The 24,903-nt window shown below is 35.0% G+C and overlaps 1 protein-coding gene across 6 annotated transcripts in view; it reads right to left on the reverse strand.

Moving 5' to 3' along the window:
• Positions 1–837: 837 nt before the first annotated feature.
• Positions 838–24,903, reverse strand: part of LOC119640662 (putative neural-cadherin 2) — a 317,900-nt gene continuing 293,834 nt past the window's right edge. For 3 of the 6 annotated variants that reach the window (XM_038038857.1, XM_038038858.1, XM_038038855.1), the window contains 9 exons: positions 20,935–21,072; positions 19,608–20,028; positions 18,644–19,546; positions 15,471–17,778; positions 14,002–14,172; positions 8,692–8,933; positions 1,681–1,911; positions 1,437–1,607; positions 1,137–1,304 (listed from right to left, as the gene is read on the reverse strand). In XM_038038857.1, the coding sequence (XP_037894785.1) occupies positions 1,159–1,304; positions 1,437–1,607; positions 1,681–1,911; positions 8,692–8,933; positions 14,002–14,172; positions 15,471–17,778; positions 18,644–19,546; positions 19,608–20,028; positions 20,935–21,072 (4,731 nt within the window). In that variant the 3' untranslated portion in view covers positions 1,137–1,158. Of the gene's footprint in view, positions 923–1,136; positions 1,305–1,436; positions 1,608–1,680; positions 1,912–8,691; positions 8,934–14,001; positions 14,173–14,837; positions 15,392–15,470; positions 17,779–18,643; positions 19,547–19,607; positions 20,029–20,934; positions 21,073–24,903 lie in introns of those variants that run through there. The other 3 variants (XM_038038856.1, XM_038038860.1, XM_038038859.1) reach the window with 3 other exon arrangements.

A 24,903-nucleotide genomic window follows, 5' to 3' on the forward strand; every position in this document is an offset into this window, starting at 1 on the left:
AAGAGACTAATAAATGCAATCAAGTTTTCCTTTTACTATTTTCTGATGACTTTATTTTTAAGTTATGTAAGTTTATAATAATAATAAATTCCATGTTGTTGTTGTTATTATTATTATCATTATTATTATTATAATTATATTCAACTACTAGTGTTTGTTTAGATTATACATAGATAATAATTTTAAATAAAATGTCATAGTTTTCTTTTCACTTGTTTTTTTCTTTCTTCGCTTTTCTTTCGCAATATAACTTAGATTTACTTTTATTTACTAATATTTACAAATTATAATTTACAGAAAGTATACTTTAGTTCGTTCTTTGTATGTATCGGAATGTGTTTCAGCCTTTTTGCGGTTATGTGCGAAGGTCTAGTCGCATTTGATTGTTGGCTCTTTGCCAGGTTTTTTGTCTCTTTCTTTTTTTTCACTAATTATTCCACAGGTTTCCTTTAATAGAATTTTTTAAAATTCAATGGAACTACACATGTGTATTACATATACATATACATTTTACGTGAACATACATATATATATATATATATATATATATATATGTTATTCTTTTGATCAATGCCTTCTGAACTTCACGTCAATTTATAACTCAAAGGCATATTCCGTTAAGGGATTTCGTCTATTAATCTTGCCTTCTGCTTTCAAGCTTATGTCCCAGTTTTGTTTTATGACATTTTTAGAAGCTATGATTTTTTCATCAACACCATCATCATCGTCATCATCACCATTGCCGTCATCATAACCATCAGCATCAGCATAAGCGCCAGCGTGCATTCGTACAGACTAAAGTGTTAAATTTCTCTTGTTCTCTGTTCCACTGGCCTTAATTGCAATGTAAACCTTTCTCTCCCTTTACCACACTGATATACTTCACTTTCCTGCTTTCACGTAAAGAAGTCATGTCGTTAGGCTGCTTGTTTGTTTTTATGGCAAATATTCACAAAACAAAGTATTCACAAAAAAAAAAAAAAAAAAAAAATAAAAATTTTTTTTTTAACAACACTTGCCGGTGACCTTATCTCCAATCGTTGGGGTGTTTGTAAGTATGCATATATGTAGAATTTGTTTGTGTATGCATATACAATGTTTAGAATGTTAAAAATGGAAGAGAGCAAAAGGGCAAAATATAGAGAAATTAACCTAATTTTATGATACACTGGTTTCGTTTGGTTTATCGTCGTTTGTTGGTTTTGTTGTTTTACTCTTTTCCTGCATATATAACGTTGCCAAAGCATCGAAACGGGGACCCCACTTTTGTAAGTAATTAAAGTCTTGATTCTCGTCGTCAGTACCTAGACAGATCACGAATTGAATGAACGAAGAAGAAAGAAAAAAAGAAAAGCAAAAAAACACAAAAAGAAGTGCTTCACTATTCTTTCGCGTTGCGCTTAAATGTTTAAAAACCGTTCATAGAAACCTTTTACCTGAAGCCAATGAACTTAGCGATTCCGCTATACTGCCGCTTCCTTCGTAAGTAAAATTTCTTAAATCGTCAAATGGCGGTGCGTTCGCGTCCTTATCAATGCGTTTCTTACGTTCTTCCATTAAGTAACCAACATTTAATTCTTGTCCCGGCAATAACGTAACAACAGGATCTACAGTAAATAGCATAAGGAAAACCAATCATTCGCATTTTCTTAGAAAATAAATGTTATAGTAATTGCATACATATAATCGGTACTTTACAGGCCGCTATGTCCGGTGGCATGTTGTTGCCCACGCCACCCTGTCCAATGGGTATTTGTAAGGGCGTTATATCAAACGCAGTCATATCATCTTCACCTCCACCCTCGTCATCGTAACTAATTACCGTTTCACGTACATCCTTCTCCGGCCCATTACGTTTCTTTTTAATGGTTTTACGTTTACGATTATACAGCACAAATATGAGAGCAATGACTAGAATTTTATAAGAGGGTGCAAGAGCAAACAGCATGACGCTTACATTGTTGAATAATTAGGGTAAGGCGAGTTAAATAAAGTAAACACAATTATTCGATTGATTAAATTAGATGCAGTAAGACATTGTGATAACAGGAAGGCGTTTGCGTTTCTTTTTTTTTTCAAAAAAAAGAGTTCGCTATTAAAACCAAATTTTTTCAGAATATCAAATTTTCGGATGTAAAGAGCCTTGAATGATGGAGCTGTATTCGACATGACAAGGTGTTTTAGAGATTCTATTCAGCATCGAAATCTGTATCAATCCAAGCATGTCCGTCTATCCGTCCGTGCAATGTCTTTAAAAATTTCACTTGGTCGCAAAGTCTTAGACATCGCCTTCAAATTTAGGAAAAACATTAGAAATCCTGTAGGGTCACTAGGTGTCCAAAATGGATCAAATCAGCCAAAATAAACACCTACAATGGACAGCATAAACTGAGAACATTCCGATTTCCAAAAAAAATTAACTTTGTTTGTCATACACTACAGTTGGTACAACGGCAGAAATTTTCATTCTTATTTTAGAGTTGATCCTATAAAATAAGTGTAAAAAGGGGAAAAATCGGTAAAGCTAAGGTTTAATGCATAGAAACCCTGTTTCTATTAGCTTATATCATCTTTCCTTGTCAACATGAATAATTTGAATCTCTTTCTTCGGAATGGTTCATTTTATGTAATTTCTTTTTTGTTCGTTTTTTATTCTGCTTTTTTTTTTCTATTCCCCTACAAAATACCATTGTGGCTTAACGCTTACATAATCGTTGGCAATTTACAGAAACTTTCGAACCTCTTATCTGACTGTTTTATAACGAACAGCTAACAAAGTAATCTATAGCAACCAACAGCTTCGCATTGCATAAGTGGACGAGGTTAGATTCACGATGCCACAAAACTAAAAGAAAGATAAAAAAGAAGCACAGCGACGGCTAGAGCGAAGAAAAAACGCGAGGCAATAATATCTTAATGGATATATTGGTAAAGAAAATTTTTCGCTGCTTTCATTTTGAAGTAAGTATTGTGGCCTTTTTCAACTTATCGTTTGTAGCTTTATTACCGCTCTATGATTACATTGCAAGTTGAAGTTAATCGCGGTTACGAAACAATAATATTGAATAACTACAACAGTAGCAGTAAGAACATGAAAAGTTTTTTACTAACATATTTTTTTAATCTTTTACTTAAGATATGTTAATTCAGTTAAGCAATTCTTCAAAAATGCAAAAAAATTTAATGAAGGAGCTTTTATAATATTTTAGTAAACTCTCTCTAGGGGAAAGGCAAAAGCCCAATGAACACAAAGACTTGACATTTTAATATTTCTCGAAACGTTCCAAATAAGAAATGGTATACTTTTGCTTGCGCTGGACTACTTCTTTCATATAAATGCAATGATGCCTTGAATGCGAAAATTGTTCTACAGCCTCTTCTTTCCATTATATGAAAGAATTGTAAACAAAACCGGAAAGCATGGGCTGCCTTCTATCAATTTAAAATTAAATTTGACTGCTCAAGACGGTACTTGGCATTGTTACAACGAAGATGTAAATGTTTAAGTAGCCATTAAATCCCTATGCAACTCCTCAAAGACAGTGCTGCGGTCTTATCACTTATTAACAGTAAAATCGGGAAACTGTGGAAGAGTTTGAAATTTCAACATATTCTTACCATAGGGACCTAAGATTGGAAATATGCGTCCCTCAAGACCGTTAGTGTCAATGGTACCATATCGAAGCATGTGCTGATGAGCAAAATCTAACCAGCAGCTCAGTTATCCCGAGGCAAGGCAACATCACTCGAACTTCATTAACATTTTTAACTACGGCCGCTGCTTTTAATGTGATATGAAGCAAATTTTATAGGTTGTTAATGTTAGCAACCAGGGCCTAGGATAGCGACATTTGACTTTGCGGTTATATGCAAAAGTTTCCAGTGCGGGCTGGTATGGTATTACTGTATAAATGAATTTGATGAGACACCGCAACCGAATTTTTGTGTTACTGCTTTCGAGCAATGAACGCATCTCATTTCTTTTTGTCGCCCGCTTATTTGGGATCCAACATGGAAATAGTCTTTTATCTCTAAACATATATTTTTGTCATATCAGCCGAAAGTCTGTTTTATTTTTTCATCTCCTGGCACGAAAGAGTAGTAATGAGGCTTTACCGGCTGTAGGGGCACAAGCCCTTTTCATTAAACCAACTGATGTTGATATAAGACCTCATAATCAAAAGCTGAATAACTTGAACAACGTACTTACAAAAAGCCACTTATGTAACTCATCGTTGTTTTATTCAACGAAGATGAGATAAATTGATATCAGGAAATAATTTCACATTGCTGCGTTGGATCCAGTATATTAACGTAGATTTTTTTCAATCATTTCAGATATTTGCTACGGCAGCCGGTACTCAAGTAATTTGGAGACCTTTGGGAGACATAAAAATAATGACGACAAAACAGATATTTTGACCAACACGAGATTTGCAGTGTAATGAAGCTACAGTCAATACCATTGCTATTAAAGAAGTTTTAGAATTGTTTACTTCATCGTAAATGTCATACTCTACAATGGAAAGACAACATCATCTATGGTTATTGTATCGCTTTATGTGCAAGTTATGAGAAGTTTAGAACATTCCCAATATTTACACATCAGCAGCGTAAGAAAATCTTATTTGGTTCTCACCTTGATAGTAATAAGTATTTTTTGTGTCCAATGGCAGGAGGCTAAATTTGATTTCAGTACAACCCTTTAGTAAATTAGCAAAAACGTTTTGAGATACCGCAAAGATAGCAAAGATAACAGTATATGTTAGTTGCAATCGTAATAAAAACAAATGTTGCTTTAATATGTAATTGGTACGGTGTAAACAGAAGGAGAAAAAAACTAAATAACAACAAAGTAGAAAGCTCGAAGAGGATTACTCGCAGAAGGACGAAGAGCTAGTGTTGGGGTCATTATATGCAAATTATATGCACATGGAGAGACCGTGGAAAACTGATGCGGATGATCATTGAGTGTACGTTTTTGAATTAAATGCAGTTGTTATGTAAAAAGCGGTTGTCAGCGAGAATAGTTTACGAGCTTATGAACTATGTTAAAAAAGGTTGTATAATTTAATTGGCTTTATACGCGTAATTCCATTGAAAAAAGCACATCATTCTCAGTTTCGTTTTGAAGACAACAAGAAGTATTCTATTACAAAACAAAAGTTTAATGGCGATATAATCGTCATTTGATTATAATCTTTTATACCTTTTCGACTGATCTTACACATACAGGAGAAGTCTTTGAAGAATAATACAACAAAGAATTTGTCTTCATTGCATTATTATCTGTCATATTGCACTTTTAGCTCATTACTTGAACGTAAATTTTGCAATGAATACCGCAGCAGAGATGTGAAGTAAAAATAGTTTATTTTTTAAAGCGCGAAACTTCAAACTCATTTTGGAACACCTTTTGTGCTCACACAATATTCTAACAAATTATATATAAAATGAAGATGAACTTATTACTAAGTTTGCAAAAGTAAAATTTTGGCAAAAATCCAAACACAAAATACAAACATAACCCAGAACTTATACTGTAAAATTCTAAAATTATTATTGCAACATTCTCCAGCACCTGCTGCGATAAAACTAAACGCAAATTTTTTTTAAAGTATTATCCGTAAATAATAATAATGCAAGTTTTAAAAGAGAAAAAATAACAGTGTGACAATTTTACGTCAAATTATTTTTTACAGTTCATCCAAACTCGGATGAGTGTAAAACGACAGCAGTAACATCATTGCATTAAGTATTATTGTTATTGTTATTATTGTTATTATTATAAAAATGATGCATTAAAAATTTATAAAAAGACTGGATCGCTTTGATTTAATAATAATAAAAATGCATATAAGTAATGTAATAAAATGAATAACGGAAACGAAATGATAAAGGAAACAGAAACCAAATCACTTGTAGCGCAGTGCGACTAAATAATGGTAAATAAGGAAAAAAATATTAACTCCAAAAATTGCTATAAAAATATTAAAAAAATGTGTGAAACCTTTAAAGTGGGCCACAGCTGCCATTAAATGCCCTGCATCATTTCACATCACAGGGTTGTTTATATAACGGCTTCTCAAGATAAGGCCTTATATGGGAAGTGGTCAAGAAAGTGGTCCGATCGGAACTATTTTCAATAACGCATGTTCTTGGGCCAAAACACGTCGGTGAACCAAATTTTATAAAATATCTCAAAAACTGTGACCTGTAGGTTAAAGAAAAGAATATGCCTGGACAGACGGACACAGGGATTGAGGGAGTGATTCTGCCTATAAAACAAAACAGTAAGTGTTCTTTTCGCAAAAGAACGCTATTAATAATTACTAAACCATTCAAATATTTCGCGGTCTTACACATAGGGCTGATATTATGAGATTAATAACGAAACTGTACCTCTATGTCTATTGTGGATGTGTTGTTTTAACTTTACTATTGTCTTGCAAAAACTGGCGACAAAAGAAAGCAGAAGGAGGACAGGGCGATTGGCATTTTTGGGTCGATCAGAAATATGTGCGTATTACAAAAAAGGGAATCTTCTCTGTGTTTGCTTAACTAACACTTTTTATACCCGCCACCGAACGATAAGAGTTGTATTCATTTTGACAAAACGTTTGCAACACAGCCCAGAAGGAAGCTACGGAGACGTGTATATATATTCCCGATCAATATCAAATTTTGAACCTATTTAAGCATGTCCATCTGTCCGTCTAGCCGTTTGTCCATCTATGTAATGTATCTTATAAAAATTTGCCTGCCCGCAAAAATCAAGCTATCGACTTCAACTTTGATAGAAAAATTGCCGATGCCTACCCAATATATAGTTTTATTTATTTTTCGTTGCCCTACTTTTATAACGTGCAGAAACAAGCTTCAAAAACCCTCGAAGTTGTACAAATGCTTGGTGAGCTTTAAGTTTGGAATGAACCTAAACATGTCCGTCCGTCCATCTGTTTGTCTGCCTAATTGCGTAAAGATTCTTTCGTTAACGAAAATGAAGATATCGCCAACGAATTTGCAAATGAATTTGAAAGTGACCTAAGCTTTTGAAAGAACTCACCTAGGATACCCACACGCCTATACGACACAAATATTTATTTTATATTGCCTTTTATAGGGTAACGGTGATGGGTATAAAAGAATCGGTCATGATTCTATATAATTTTCTTACTTGTTACGTTGTTGCTTAGTGTATTTTATAAGGCGTTTATAACGAGGTCGTTTACAGTGGTTTTGTCAATGATCGATTGGAAGAATTAAGCCGAAAAGCAAACAGAGTGCTTATCAGGCACGTACACTTAATCTGGACACTTTGCCAATGAATACGCGCATAAAGCAAACTTCAGTAAAAGGTTACTCAAGTGTTAATTAAGCCTCGCCGTATGTGAATAAGTAAACGCGCGTTAAAACTGCCTAATTTCTTCAAATGTAATTTACGCATTTTGGAGTAATCATCATTTCGCCTATCTACCAAAATGCCTATTAGTTCTTACTTTTGCTCTTCTTATTTATACTCTTTAAGCGAGTGTTAGTTATTGCGCGAGAAGTGACCGAAGCAAGCAAGTATTTTGTATTTTCGGCCTAAATGATTAAATAAAAATATAAACACATTTTTTTTTTTCTTTTTTGAAGAGAAATTGCAAAACGAAAAACTGATCATTTATAAAGCATGGAATATATGCTTTTGGCCGTCGTCTGCAATACTTCTAGATAATATATGTTGCGCATGCATCATTTTTATGCAATCATTTCTCTTTCTTCTTAATTGCTGCGGGTGTCTTAATTCGTTTATTTTGGTCTGTTTTCACGAATTTAACAGACACAGACTTATGAATTTCAATGAAGTTAAGACATTTTCTTCGTTTCATCTGATATTCTTTATGTGATGAAATTTTAATTTTTTCCTGATTTCAGCTGACATTCCAAAAGTACCAATTATCACCGAAATACACTATATGTAAATAGACTGTTACGAATTATTTCAGAAGTAAAGTCATTGCAATTACAAATGTTGATCAAAAACCTCGGCAAAGAGAACCATCGTATCCTCAGATAGTCAAAGTAAGGTGCGTAAGGCGCCTACTTTTAATTTATATTACGTAGCAACATAGAAAAAAAAAAATATTATTTCTTCGCACGCCAAGTTAAAATTTCAAAATAGTGTTAGTAAGTTTCAAAATTCATGGAAGTAATCGTGACTGGAGCAAAAATGTGAGCGAAGATAAATAAATTTCAAAAAATGTTGCTTTGAACACAAGCCAGTGCTCAAAAAATACACAGAGAGAATGCACACATAAAGCTTGTGGTGAACAATTTCCTTTGTAAATTTACTTATTTAAAACCCGAATATTAACAATGGCTGAAGAAAAAAATTGCATAAAACTTGATCTAAAAAAAAAAAATATTATTCAAAAATAATTTTATATATACTTTCTAATTTTCTCTGAGAAAATTTTCAAAATATGTGGGACAAAAAAATTTCAAAAAATTATTATAATAAATTTCAATCGAAGCTCTCATATAATTGTTTGGCTTAAATAAACGCAAACATCATTTTAATAAAATTTCTGTAAAAGATTTTGGAGAACTTAAACAATCGTAGAAGCGTTTGACATAATTTTGCCGTTGCTTTCCGCAATTTTTTATTAAAAAAAAATTTTTTTTTGTTTATTTTTGTTTACTTACTCAGTATGATAATAAGACACACAAATATGGCACCCAACGCTCCCATGCTTAGCTTTAATCTTTGCCCTTCTTGCACAAGTTCACAGTTTTCGCCCCAATAACCTTCAGGACATATGCAGCGATAACGTAAACGAGGCTCAAGATTTATACATGTGGCGCCGTTTAGACAGGGCAAATCCAGACATTCATTGCGATCCACACAACCCTTGGTATCGGATGACATGACGCGACCTTCACTGCAACTAAATAATGCAATAAAGAATATTGAAATTTTTTACTAAAACATATGCTGAGCAGCTAAGGGAAGGAGAAATAAAAAAAAAAAAAAAAAAAAAAAAAAAGTGCCGATAGCCTGTGTTGCTAGTGCTCAATGTCTTTTTTTTAGTCTAAGAATTCAATTCATTAGTCTAAAATTAAAATAATAATAATAATAATAATAAAAAAAAAAAAGAAAAAAGTACACCTTAAACATCTATCCTAATGATTTAATAGACTACTGTAGACAAGACACGTATGGATAAACAACACAGAGAAAAGCGCAAGCGGTTACATATAGGAAATGCAAATGGAACGCGTTTAAAGCATACAACGGTGATGTACTTAAGAAATGAAGAGAGAAAGAAAACAGAGTTAGTAAAATGTGTTTGAAGGGAGTACGACAAATCCCTCATGGAAAATATATTCCTAAAGATCATGGCAGAGAGCTAGCGAATTTTAAAACTTGGCCTTAAAGTGTGCTGCTTTGTTGGTAGCGCAAAGCACACACGCCCGCTCAGCTGCACTATATATATTACATCCTCCAGAAAAGAAGGGTCCCTCCTTAACTTATCAATATCGTTGCTGACTACTCCACTGACAGCAAACTTCAATATGAAACAGAGCAAGGGTGATGGGAATGATTAGTCAACGGACTACTATGTATATCTCTATACAAAATATGTATATGCTTCTTACAAAAATGTACGTACTATATATATACACATATGCATATACACGCAAATATATATGCAAACATAGATAAACATTATATATATACAGCTATACTCGCACGAATATAGCTGTATACTAGGAAATTTGCACATTATCGGTAAAAATAATCTTATAAAAGGAGGGACAACTCAGAGATGAGTGCATTTATACATTCTTTTGGTTTCTCCAACTGATTTGCGTATTGTTTATGCACTTAACTCTTATGTATTTAAGATTGTCTGTATGTGTGTAGGTGTGAGCGTATACCCATATTTGTACAATGTCAGCCAGCAACTCGAGAATGTTGATAACTGCCGTCGTACGTACGTGTATGCCTATGTCTAAACTTCTGTTACTCTCTGCATAACTAATGATGTGGAAAATGTTTGCAGCTGCCTTGCTGCTGCCGGTGTTGCATGAATCCCAGTGATCATATCATCTATTTAAATAGTTTTATGCATATGTGCAAAAGTATGTGTCGATAGGCATATATAAGCATGTTACAGATGAATCTGTGACATTCCAACACAGTTCCACTTATGATGTATCTGCAGCGCACAGCATTAAGTATGTAGTTCTCGTACACACAGAGCGCAGTAGTTTGAAGGAAATTGATATTAACATGCCTTATGTTGGCATATCAATTCATCATTTTTTTGGAGAGAATAGCACATACATATACATGTCCATACATGTACACACTACATACTTTATACTTGAACATTAATAAGTAAGTTTCTTAGATTCTGTATAACGTAGTAGTCTACGATTGCAAGAAGAAGATTTTTGAAGAAGAGCAATCCAATGCCGATAATGAAGATAAAACTCATGATGATAATGTTGATGATGATAACGATGATAATAATATGGACAATGAGTGAAACGATAACTGGATTACTGCAACTGGTATTACAACGCCTTACAATTGCCGATTGTGTTTATCTCAATTGTTACTGTTGTAGTTTTCTCTACGCTCTAATGTATTGAACAGTAACGTAAGGAAATGTCAAGTTTCTAATGGTTAAAGATAAAGCTTACGTTGGTGATAACACTTTACGTTTACTTCCGTTTCCTTTACGTTGCTTTAAAACAGCAGCCGGGATATGTAAGGCATCTGTTTAGCATACTACTAGATTTACTAGTCAATATTCGGAAACACAAACAATAGTATTGTGGAGTTTATCATGTCATTCAATCATGTTTACTGACATACATTTTAATTGCATGTGCCCTAGTACTCTGAATAAGTGGGTACGAATGCACTGCACCTCTGCACCAGTATTGTAAATGTGTGCCCATGTAACATACACACGTTTATATGATATCTATGTGAATGGGCCTAAATGTTAGTTGATTTGTAAACAAAATATAACACAAATTCGAAAATAATAATAGTTTACATGACTTAATGAAGATAAACTTCGCACTAACTAGGCTTTGCTTGTTATGCTAATATTGCCTGAGGTTAACGCAGCAACAAACAACTTACTTTCTAAATATTTGAATTTTTTAATAGCTTTGATGCGTTTTCATACAATCAAACTCAAAACTTCAAACAAAGTTAAGTTTCTCCTACTAACGGCTATTATTACGTAAATATTTAGCTCTTAAGTGTCGATCACTAGAAGGAACGTAATATGCAGCTCATGTGTATGCAACGAAAATAATTCGAATCTTCTACGAATCATCACAACCAAATTTTACCATGAAATTTATAAGCATGTTTTGCAGTTAAGAGCAATAAGAGTTACAGAAACGGCTATGAGTTCGTTTCCCATGTGAACTTATCCTTAATTAAAACACATATACTTTAAGCATAGCAAACACAACGCATTCTAGCTACATTCATAAACCTCAGAATTTATACATCCCAGACTTACAATAATGACAAGTAATATACAAAATAAATTTGAGTTGTGAAGAGTTTGCGATCAACACTAAGAGAACCAAACCGGTTTCTCCGCAACCGTACAATGAGCAACACTGCAACATCATAAGTCGGTAGGCGGTTACAAGAGAGCGTCCCAATATTTTTTGTGGCTTTTCGGCATTCCGAGATTTTTTATTACAACATAGTGTACAATAGTTTAAGAGGAAATGGAGGAAAGGACGCTTAAAATAATTTTATGCGATTTTGTAAAAAATAAGCAAACATATTTGCCTTTTTCATGGACTCACTTCAACTTGAATATGCGATACGCTCGTCAAGTAAGTTTTTGGGTTTTTCGAGACGTTGCTGTAAAATATTACGAAACTCTTGAAATCGTATAACAATCAAGAAAAATTCCTCGCCCTTTAGTATTGGGATAAAAACGGGATAGCCTTCGTGAAAACTTTCTATTATTTATCAAATCGACTATATAGTTCTTATACACTGCATCACTAGTACGCGCGTTCGTATTATATTAACATTGCATGGATGGGTGTAAGACCATCAGGACCTAAGACAGAGTCAACCTTTATTATAAGGGTTGATTTACAATCATTTTCATAACCTTTTGTCAACATAGAGGTTAAAATTTTGATACATATACACCAGTTCGTTACGCTAACATGTTTCGTACCAAAGACGCCTATTTTTACGACCATTGAAAAAGTCGTTATCTGAAATTAATAGCAGCTTTGAAAGTTTCTTGGCAAAAATCGCTGAGTAAGTACTTCGGAATACTGAAAAGACGTGAAAACTTTGAGTTGGTTGGGCTCTACCCCCTCTTCTAAAATCCTTCCTATAGAAAGCGTAAGTAATTTGCCGAATAAGCCGACTTCGAAAGATATAAACACAAACCTATCACCACCGAATTAACGGCTTATAGGTATGCCACAGAACGATTTAATGTCCAAAAGAGACTGAGTTCATATGTAAAATAAGAAGCTCACCTGAATTACGTTTATTAAAATATATACGTATGAGGTAAGGTTCGTTCTGATTCATTTTCAAAAGCGTTCGTCCTTGCGCAAAAAAATTTGTGGCTGCAGCAAATATCTCATCAAAAAGTTGGAAAAATTGAGCATTAGACGGAAGAACAGGCAACTAAACGGACGGCAACTGGCGGTCTAAATTTTCCTAGCAATAATTAAAAATGAGCCACAAATTTACGAAAGCGCAGAACGCCAAAGATTTAAATGGTGGTGGGTATGCGAGACTCTGCCCCCGCCGAATATAACTTTTTTGCTTGTTTCATGTATTATTGTTTTTGGCGTATGCCTAACTATCAATTCGGCCACGAGCGTCTTTTCATTTCGACATAGTTGTAAATATAATTCAGGATAAGATGTCTAAAAAGTTATTGATTACTTAAGCAGAGTATAAGCTTTGCTTGTAAATTTTTTTAAAAAACGAAATTTTTGTTTTTGTTAGAGAGCCTCCGTATCTCTGTAAAATTAATGTTTATTTTTTTTATTATTTAGTTTACTGTTTTTGCAAAAAGATAACAAGTACACGTTACATGAAGGTAAGGAAAAAAATAATGGTTACTTATTGTCCTCCAGTGCGAATAATGTAACAATGCCGAACTGATGCTTAAATAAATAAAAAGAATCTATACAAACTTGAAATATTCATTATAAAAATAAATAACAATAATTTAAGATTAAATGATATTTGTTGCACTAATTTATTTTTGCAAGGCCAAGCTCTGCATTTGCATAAAATTGTATTCCTAAGAATTACTTTCTTCTATACCCAAAGATTGTATTACATGGACTTTGTTTTAGACTACAAAAAACAGAAGAAAAAAAAAATTAATTACATTGATAAAATAAGAAAATTAAAAAAAGGAAATAAAATAAAGTTTACTGATTACCATATGCAGTAAAGCAGCTTCTTAGTAAACCTTAATAAAAATGTATTTATTTTTGGTTTGCTTTGGCTTAACACAGTATCTTAACTATGCTAACCACACAAAAGTGCAAGCAATACATTGCAAATAGCAGAGATTTTTTTGATTAATTTTCGAAGAGGGAGCAAAAGAAAGCATAAACTCACTAACTGAGCTAATGTGAAAAATAAAAACAATATCAAAGAAATCCTTCAGCAGAATAAAACTGAAAGAAAACTAATTTACCAGTAAAATCTATTGTGACCATGAAGAGAGTAAAAAAGGAAGGGAAAATGCATGTAATGGATACATCAATAATCTTTAAGCAGCTGTTGCAACATTTATTGCCTTAATGTTCGTGATGCATGCAATTGATTTTTCATTTTGTTGACCATTTCGTTTCACTTACACAGGCACACTCAACTCAAGTACACTCATGTACACTGAATGAAAATGATTGCAGTAATATCCCAACTATTGATGTTGGTTTCAATGAAAGAGTTACGTTTATTATTCTACTTACGTGCATTCATATTCGTTCCATAAGTCTACACAATCAAATGGATCCGGACATATGATATTCGAACAGGGACGATTCGAAGGGCAATTGCGTTCTAAATTGCGGGCCATCGTTGCCTGGCCCCATTGCGTACCATTCATAGAGGGTGGTAGAGGTAAATGCTTGCCATCCAATCTGCATTGAATACGTGTTCATGTGCATGTTAAAGATGGGAATAAACATTAATAAATATTTTTGAAACATTAGCTAACGCAATAAAGGTTCAAATTTCAAAAGTTCATGATAGAAAGAAAAACTAATGCTTTTCCTTTATATATAAAATATATATATGTAAACCAAACATCTGGTTCTGGATATCCAAGTCATTAAATGAAGTATTTTTGATGTATGATAATTGTTGATGACATTTATGGAATACACAGGGGCATGCTGTTAATTAGATCTTTTAAATGATTTCTTATAATTTGCAGTTTGAAATGCCATGTAATGATATTAGTTATCCGGATGATGGTGAGTGCGGCTTTCAAACATACAAACTGTTTTTTCCACACTTTCTCAGCACGTAAACGTACATCTAGTTTTTTTTTGGTTTACATGACTCCTTGCGAATGTATTGTCTACATTCAGGAACAAATATTTCAAATTCATTAACGATCATATTTTCATATTAAGTAGAGTTCTATGATTGAAGTAGTATTGTATATATTTTGCCAAAGCGAGATGTGCATCGACTTAACTATAAGAGAAGTGAAACGTATGCTATGTATTGAGTGTCATGTAGGTATATCTAGCAAGGGCAGTTTGAATTAAGACATTTGTATAATGCTAAAAAAGAAGAACGGCGATCATTGCAAGAGTGAGGTTGAGAATTTGGGTTAAATAAAGCCAATTTAAATACAAGCTCAGGTAATTTATATATCAAACTTTAACCACAGTTTCTTTGCATAGAATTGATTTTCAGTTCCTTAAAACTCACAATTCAGCATTGCTCTCATATTTGCTGTCTTTGTTTTCCGCTTTTGTTATTTACAATCGTAAAAATACCTTGTTTGGTCGTGGTGATGATGGTTAAAGTTTCAACACCAACAAAGAGTAATAGTCAGCGCAATTTAATGACAAAAGTGAAAAACGTTTTTAATATGCTTAGCGGGCATATCACTCCTAAGAGGTGATGCTGGCTACAGTCAGCGCACAATTTTCCGTCCGATTACATTTATTTATCCTAGAGTCAGTGAAGGCCAAGAAAATCTTTAACAAAAAAGCAACGAAAACTCTTACAACTTTTTCGTTCTTCGAATTGTACAGCTTTTTTAAAATTTTAAATCAATAGAAGCTAGCCTGCTGCCACACACTTTCCTGAACGCTAAAGCGGCGTAATGCAAGCAGCAACAACCTAAGCCAACGTTATCGTTCAAGTACGAAAAATAAAAATCATTTAGTTTTGTGACATTAAGATCATCAATTTCACTCACCTAATATCATCTAGACAACTGCGCTGGAAATCACCTAAGACTTCGAAAGTCTTTACACCGGTGTATTCCGCTTTGCCACCTGCATAAACGCCTTCTTGTTTATCAACTGATAACCACTGATGTCCAATGTAGCGAAAAGTTTCATTATAGCGCCTACCCTCGCCGCCGTCCAATTCAATGACAGCAGCAGAACCGTAACGACTAACTCTCACTACATGCCATTGGCCATCATTAACAGAAATTGCGCTTAGTATTAAGTGCTGTTCTTCAGCTCGCAGCGAATTTAAATTGAAACGAAGATGTAAATAACCCTGTTGCAATTCCAGTATGGCATATTCACGCTGATGTTGATCACTGACTCGAAAAATTTCACCTTGTAATTCACGAGTGCGAAATCGTAATTGCAACTGGGTAGCAAAACGATCCGGTTCAAAACTTAAAGCAAATTTTACATAACTTTGTGGTTTAAAAGTGGTGGGTATGGTGGGTATATTACATGTAGGTCCCGTCCAACCGGGTTGGCAGTGACATTTCGCTTGCACTAGACTGGCAACACAGTTGCCATGTTCCCAGCAGCGTGAGGTATGCTCGGTTTTCATGCACAGCTCATCGGTTTGTGGGCAACCGGGATAACTATTGCGGGCCATTGCCGGAAAAGCCAAATCATAGTGCTCCGAGTTGTGCACGACGTTGCGTATGCAACCATCAAATCCTTTGGAAGAAAACGCGTATTGCCAACGAAATAGCGTTTGATCGAAATGTTGACGATACAAGCCACCCAATTGTAGAGGTGTGTTTAAGTTTAAGGCCTCATTAAAAGGTGGTATAACTCCACCAGATTGGCAAGAACTGTCGTCGAATTCAGATAGTGTGCCATCTTCCATTTCATATATGTCTGCAGAACGACAAAAATCCACAACCAATCGTACGGTTTCGCTATCCCAGAAAATATCCAACCTATGCCAAACACCGTCCCCTAAAGTTTTCTTCGTTTTGACTCTCAGTTCTAAAGTCCCGGAACCGAAGTCTAACAACAAGCGTGGGTAACCTTGCTCCAACTCGATGGCTATGAAATCTGTTATAACGGTTTCTTCAATTTTAGGCGGCACTATTGGTCCATTATACATAATTAATCCGTCTGCTTCTTTCGTTATAAACTCCAAACTTAGATGGGATTCTTCGCATAGCTGTAGAGGAGGATACCAGGCCCAACCATTCCCGCGAAAACTACGCGTACTCTGTTGGCAGCGAGGACCGTTATAACCAATAGGACAAGCTACACATTTGGGACCATTGCGTGTCTCAACACAACGGCCTCCATTAAAACAATATATTGTGCGGCAGGAATTTTCGCTACTAAAATTACGTGCTTTACATGTACAGACTGCACTCAAATCCAGTCGCACGCCAACTAAAGCAGTTTTATTCGCATTTACAGTGTACGGTTGTCGATTAATTTCTGTTCGGCTCGAACAAGAGCCTATACAATGCTTTTCCTCTTGTAAGCACTCATCAATGCCCACCATTGTGACATTGAGATCTACTTCGCGTTCAATTTCCTCACGCTGCATCAGCACTACGCCATTTAAACGCACCGCTTTAAAATAAGGTTGTTGATGGGCTGAACGTGCAGCAAAATGAACATCCGTTGTCGCTCTCGACTTCAGTTGCACACTAAACACGTCTACATTGTCACGTTCGATGTATAAAAGTTCGGCCAATTTATCGCGAAAACGTTCTAACTTAGAGCGAACCTGTTTTTGTAATCGATAGTCCCAGGTACGTACAAATTCTTCATCCGTAATGCCCTGCAGGCGCATAGACCCCGCTTGTTGTACTGCCTCTTGAGTAATATCCCGCACAACAACCGTCATATTCGCTGGCACGTCTACTTGCCCCTGCTCTCGATCGTAAACTTTGAAGCGAAGATTATAACGCCCCCGGCGAGTACCTGCCCTCATGGTGACAATACCGGTGTCAGTGTCTAATTTAAAACGTTGTTGTTCCTGTGCTTCCCAATAGTATTTTTTGTCGGGCACATCCCAATCATCCAAATCATGCACGTACACACGACCAATTGGAGTGTCCTGCGATTGCCCTTGATAATTATACACAAGTACTTCCTTACTTCCTGGAAACATTTTATTATCGTTGACGTCACCAATAACAACAGTTACCGTACTGGTGCCGACCATAGCCGGCACGCCGTTGTCTTTAATTTCGATGGGTATGTAGTATGATTTCTGTTGTTCACGGTCGAATGGACGTAAAGAAGAGATTATGGCCACACCATTACTGCCGTCACCTCCTAAACGTGTTCGATAAGCAAGTGTATTCATATATGTAAAGTTGTGGGTAACACGTAACAATATTCAATGTTGTTGTCGTCATAGTTATCAAAGTCGATATTGTTGACATTGTTTTTTGACATGGGTTTGACCACCACATGTACAAATTGCCATTAGCCGTTATAGACAGCAACAAAAGCCAATTTCACACAAAGAATGAACAGAAAAAATAAAATGTAATATGAGAGATTGAAATTTAGTAAAATGATACTATACAGGAATTACGAAATAATAAGAAAGCCTAGTCGTAGTCCTTAAAATCGATGTAAACTGATGTAGCAAACGAAAAATTTAAATTCTCAGTACCATTTTTCCCCTGTGTTACTTTAACATATATACGTTTCTTTTTTCATTACACATTCTTTGAGTATGTATGTGAATTTGAAATGTGCATTTAAAGTTTGCTTTCAGTTCTTCACTTTCCAGTACAGTTGCTGCACTGGTGGCAAAGTAGTGAATGTTAAGGCTTGTCTACATATACACCATTAAAGGCCGTGAATCTATTCAGAATAATCAAGATCCAAACAAGGTGCAGAGTTGTTCATAACATACCAAAAGGCGTACTAGGTTTCTTAATTATTGTAATGAAAGTTATTTATTTTGCAGCTTAGATACGAAAGAGGTCAACTCTTACACGAAACTAAAGAGTAACGGTTAAAGCGAAAGTGAAATAGCGCAATGAGAAAAGTGCGGTTCCGTTTTAATAAATGCGCCCCAGCAGTAAGCAAACATTGTTCTATCCGATGGCACCTTTTTCAGAAGCAATATTCATAACTTTCTTCCATTTTATGTACAGGAAAAGTGCATTCAACGATTTATACTTACTTCTGTCATATTCAATTTTAAAACTCGATCTTATTGCATCACTGGCTAATGGATCTAAACGGAAACTGAAAGGACCACCATTCCCCCGAGCTCGATCGTCGGCGTCTTTGGCGGCTACTTCGATTATTTTACGCGGGCTAAGATTTTCCGTTAATACTGGACGATAGTCTTCTTTTAATTGAGGAGCATTATCATTGACATCCTTTACAATTACCGTTAGGGTAGCGGTGGCAGTACGCGGTATACTGCCATCATCTATTGCTAATATTTGCAATTGATGTCTCTCTTGTGTTTCCCGATCCAAAGAACGCTGCACGCTTACAGCTCCTTGATCACTAATAGCGAATTGACGTTTACGATTAGAGGAACGCACTAGCTTGTAAGTAACTTTACTTTTTCCCGCCTGATCGGCATCTGAAGCTTTGAATTGCTCTAATATGGTACCAAGTTTCGTATCCTCATAAATCGCAACTTCTATGTGTTCTCGTTCAAAGCGCGGACTATTGTCGTTAATGTCCCGTAATTTTACAACCACCCAAGAATAGGCCACATGATACTTATCACTTCGGCTATCATTACCATTGTCATTCACCTGGATGCGAAAGCGAAAACCACTGCTTTGCAGGGGATCTTCGTAATCGAGGGGTTGTATGATTTTCAAAGATCCAGTGCCGTCAGCGTTGCGTACCATCGCAAATTTTTCAGCACCAAAACCACTATTTGGTACCACTTTGTACTGAAAACTATTCGTTTCATCTTCATCTTGTACAGTGACAGTTAGTATAGGTGTCTCAGGTAAAAAAGTACCATTGGTTTCATCTACCTCTGTTAGCCATTCGTCTTTAGTGAATTGCGGAGGCATATCATTTAGATCCTTTACTTTTATGGAAGCTGTACCGGTACCTATTGTTCAAGCGTGGCTTATGAAAAAAAATCGTTATTTTTTTTAATGAATAAAACTCACCCTTCAATCCCCCACCATCCATTGCTACTACTTGTATTGAATAATCAGGTGTTCTTTCACGATCCAGACAACATACCGATGTTTTTATTGTGCCCGTAGCAGGCTCAATTTCAAATATAGGCGCTCCTGTCTCCTCTTCAATAACATTCTTTTCTATCGAGTAGACTAGCTTCGCATGGGTACCCTCATTCGGATCGTCATAGTCCACGGCTGACATAGTCATTACAGTCATACCGGCGGTACCATTTTCAGTAATGTTACCGTAATAGATGCCCTGTGGGAATAGTGGGCTATTGTCGTTGATATCTTTTAGATTGACTTGTATATCTGCATAGCCAACAAGACCTTCACCGCCTTCATCCTGGGCAAACACTGTAAAACGCCACTGCGATCGACCATTCGGCTGATCACGATCGAGCGGCTAATTGGAAAAAATAGAGAGAAACTCTTTTTATTACATCTAAAAGGTAAATGCATTGCCAGAGCCAGAGGATATAGTATAAATAAATGTGTATCCGAAGAAGTTTCATTTTATACGTTATACTTTTGCAACAAAGCTCAGAAATAACAAATGAGATTCTACGTAAGCGCTTTATCGTTAAACGTTAAGGCATTTCTAGGTGTGTTACATATGTCTATAAGCAACTCTCGCCATTATGATACGCTAAGTTAACAAAAGCCGATTTTATGTTAAGAGAAACTTTTGTGAAATCATATTCTTTTCTTTCTCCTTCTCTATTTATATCAGGAAACAATATAGTGTTAAATATCAAAAGCATTCGGCAAATTGCTGTTGTATTTCATTGTGAAGTAACAATAAACGCGATCTGAAAACGCAACGATTCTGCCATAAGGGCAAATTTATATGAATTGCTTGTAAGTTTAGGTGAAAGTAATAAATAAATTATAAACGTCGCTAGGCGAATATTCAATGCCCTTCTAGAGCAAAAATACACATAAATATTGTGTTTAGACAACGCGAAAGTGTACGCGCGCAGTTCAGAGACAGCGGCAAATAACGAGCAGGGCGTTTCAATATTCTACGCAAAATATTTTGGTCTCTCTTATCCACTAATGTAGCTTCCTTGATTTGGAAGTTTTCATTACGATTTCTATTGGAGTGTGGAACGCTTTTCAATAATAATTTGTTCAATTTATAAGATATTCTTAGGCAATGATAACAATCGAGTGCTGCTATGAAAAGAATGAAATCTTCGTTTGCGAGGAAATCTTTACATCAATTAATGTAAAATTTCATTAATTTTTTTTTCAATATTTTTCATACAAGTTTTACTTTGTACGTGGAATTTTAGTATATTTAACTTACCTTTAATACAAAAATATCACCTGTTGTTCGATTTATATCAAATTTACTGTTATCTGGATTATCAGGATCAATACCCTGACCGGTGAGAAAATATACAATATTTATAGGTCTATCTACATCGCCATCGGTGGCGGTCACCTACAATCAAATAGAAAGCGATATATTAATAATGAAATACTTTTATATAATGAAAAAATTATATAAACCATACCATAACACACATTTTAATGAATTAAACTTAAATCACTGAAGAGCGTACATAATGCAAACATTTGCATTTATATGCAAATTTATCAATATTGTGTGCGTATAAGCGGGGAGCTTTATGCAAGACCAATAAGTCGAAAATCGGCTTTTATATTGTGTACAAGCCAGTAATTTACATTTTATGTAAAAATTTATAAAAATTTATGACGCCACAGGAAAAATGTGTAAAAAAATGAAAAAATACTGCAAAGAATTAAAAAAAGGTTTTTAAAAACGTCACTCTTTTATGTGTTTGCAAGCATTGAGGGAATTCAGGGAATGCCTCTAGAATAAGGGTGGGTATTAAATTTACTGCTATTACTACAGCTGCAGTTGCAACACACATTATTTTCGCAATAGTGATGTAATAAAATTGAATTCTTGACTGCACATATACGTATCTGTGTATATTGTCTTTTTAAACAAGAAAACAATATCAAAATATTATATGACTGTTACAATTTTCGTTACTGTTTTATTCGTAGCTTTTCGCTTGCTGTCATTACAAAGGAAGGGGAATACAGTTAAAATTGATATATGTATGCGGTCATCTTTATACGTTCAACAAACGATCAGACGTACAATAAATATAGAAAAGTTATTGAAGAGCTATAAAAAACATTTATATATCATTGACAACAAAAACAATTGAAATGGCATCGCTTAAATCTTTAAAAAGTTCAAAGAATATACGGAAGTGCCCATAAAACCTGTGGCCGATAAAAACATTATCAGTTAGCAAAATTAAACCGTAAAGACAAATATCACGCAGATGTGTCCATAGCAAATATCGAGAATTCTCAGTTTGGAAAACAATGCCTTCCATGTATGAAAACTCTAAAAATCCTTGAACTAAAAAACATAGTTCACCTTTAGGTTATTAAAAAGGCTTTGTCGTTGCTGTTTTATTAAAACTCAGTGTTTTAATGAGTCAAAGCGTAATTTTATCCTCTGTTCACTATATAAAATAAAGTCGTTTATGTTGAAACCAACTAACAATCATTAAATTAAATTTTACACAGGAAGGTAAAAGTCTTAGGAAATATCGGTTCTTTCTATCATCTCAATATGTGGCCTTTGAACCTTGTAGAGCATTGGGAAAGAAACTTTTTTCGTGAAATTTCGTGCTCTCCCCTAATCGCCCCGGAACGACTGTGTTAAATAAATTCCTGCTGGAAAGTTACAATGTAAAAAAAGCTAGCAACACTACGGAATTTTTGTGATACGTTTTGTGCCTCAAGAGGTATTTTTCCACACTTCTCATATTTGGTTCTACTATACCGCTTGTCAACATATTTGGCGTTTGAGGCTCTCTCTCTACACTCGGAGCTTTCTCATGTCGGTCACATTGACAAAGTTACCAATCAATGTTTCCAACTTATTAACGCCTTGAAACCCATTTGTCGTACTTTGTGCTTTTTGTATGCCCATTGAACTTTATAACTAAGAATGTTTTGAAGTTGTGCACAATTCAATGGAAATGCCTTCGTTTGGCTCTTGGTGAAATCCACTCATAATCTAAGCTTAGAACAGATGGCAAACGTTACGCCTCTGCCCGAAAGATTTGGTTCACTCGCCGGTTTTACATCTAATAAAATTTTATTCAATGAGAGTCGTCGGGCCTTATCGTTCGTCTATGATCTTCTATCATGCAATTTTTCTTTTCCCGTTTTGAAAGTTTTTCCTGACAAACTCAATGATTATAATATTTTAGTAACTGGTATAGGTTTTTTCAAGATTCCTTTTGTTTCACGTTATTTGCAGCCAGTTATCAAGCTTTTACCTGCGAGAATATCTACTGTTACTCTTGCGGAAGTGCAAAGCCATTACTTGGTTAACAGTAAATGGAAACATTTTTCACCCATCTTTATTGATGGATCAAAATTTGACGGTGTAGGCAGTGGTCTCGTGTTTCCAAATACTAACATGGAAGGTTTATTGTCAAACCACACATGCAGTTCTATATTTGCGGCTGAATTCCTCGCGATTCTGGGAGCCATTCGATTGGCAAGTACTTAGGCACAGAAGATATTCCTTATTGTGTCCGACAGTAAATCCGCCTTATCCGTTTTGCAATCGTTTCCCTCAGGTAAAGCTCATCCTTACGTACTGGAAATCAGATCTTCGTTACGCAGTCCCAAATCTCATCTCATTTTTTTTCATCTTCATTGCAGATAATATTGCACCTTCCAGACCTTCACATACCAAGGACCAATCACGAGAAGTACTCAGTCTCTTCTTGGCAACAGCGCTGGAATAATTAAGAGTACTTCGTCACTTATACTCCCTATATATCTGTAAAGACACTTAATAACTAGGTTTACCAATTACTGTCTCAGACGAGGCATTATTTGCCTTACTAAGAGGCCGGTACGCCAGCGCTAGGGCGGTATTCTCCGTAAGGCGCCTAGAGGTATCGGTGCCACGATCTTTATTACTCAATAATTGTATTATTCTCTTTTATTCTTTTAAACATTTTTTCCTCGACTTTCCTGATCAGTGAATCGTATTGCTTTTATTTATTTATAATTTGTTTACGTTGCTTCTTAACATTCACATTAATGTTTCCAAATACTTTTTAGCAAATATTTATATGATTTTTTGCTTGCGTATCACAAACATTTCCACATATTTTTTTATCATCAGCCAGCGGAGATATGCTAATTTCTTCAGTCCAGGCCGTGCTATTCGTTTAGATAGAGTTTTGTGTTTGACGCTGTCACAAAAACTGTTGCAGTTGAACGTATCTAATAAAAATATGTTCATCATATTATGTGGACTTGGCGAAGTCGCTTCTAAACGCGATGCTTATAAGTAATGTATACAAATTGAGCAATCTTTGCGATAGTTTAAAGTGGGTGATTGTTTTCTATTAAAAGAACTCGATTGTTATCTAAAGGAACTGCGTTGTTGGACCACTTTTATTTACATTTAAAGATAGTGGTTCAATATGCGACGTATCTGCTAATCTGTTTTTGTTCTGCATTTATTTTTTGACTATTTGTCGTGCATAAATAACAACCCTTCTACAATCGAACACTGCTAATGCGGCATGATTTTGTTATTTTTTTGAAAGATTCGATAACGCGTACAAAATGTGATACAGAGTAACTGTCGTTCAATCATTTGCTCGCCTATTGTCGTACGTTTTATGATCTGGCGGGTGGGCGGAAATTTTATTCGCTTTTATGTTACCTCCATCAGTTGGAATATTTTTCAAACACTACGTCTTCCGTGATCTGCAGTGTTCGATAGCGATTGCAACATGATGCAAAGCTATGTTTTCAAAATTTATTAATAAAAGTTTGCAAAACATCTAGTAATAACGTAATTCGAAAATGTGAAAGCTTTGTTAACAGTGCCGTTAATCAAAAATAAATATTATAATAATATAAATAGCTTTACATGATCAGAACCAAAGTAGTTGAATTTCATCAATCATGGCACAAAAACTTCAAATAGATTATATGTTGCGGTAAGAAAACCTGCAAGATTTTCCTTATTAAGGTACGAACGTAATTATGTCGAAGTTATCAGCCAACTAAACAGAAATTTTTGCATTTTTCGTTTGAATTAAAATTGAAAGTGTTCGTGCCTTAAACATCCATTATAAATTTATAACGGAATAATGTAATTTCTTCCTTTTACTTAAGCTGGAGGAGAGTTATGTTATTTATCCGTTTTGTACAAACGCATCTATCTAACGCGAAAGTGTCAGAAGTG

Source organism: Glossina fuscipes, unplaced genomic scaffold, assembly GCF_014805625.2.
Source record: "Glossina fuscipes isolate IAEA_lab_2018 unplaced genomic scaffold, Yale_Gfus_2 121, whole genome shotgun sequence".
Classification (NCBI taxonomy): Eukaryota; Metazoa; Arthropoda; class Insecta; order Diptera; family Glossinidae; genus Glossina; species Glossina fuscipes.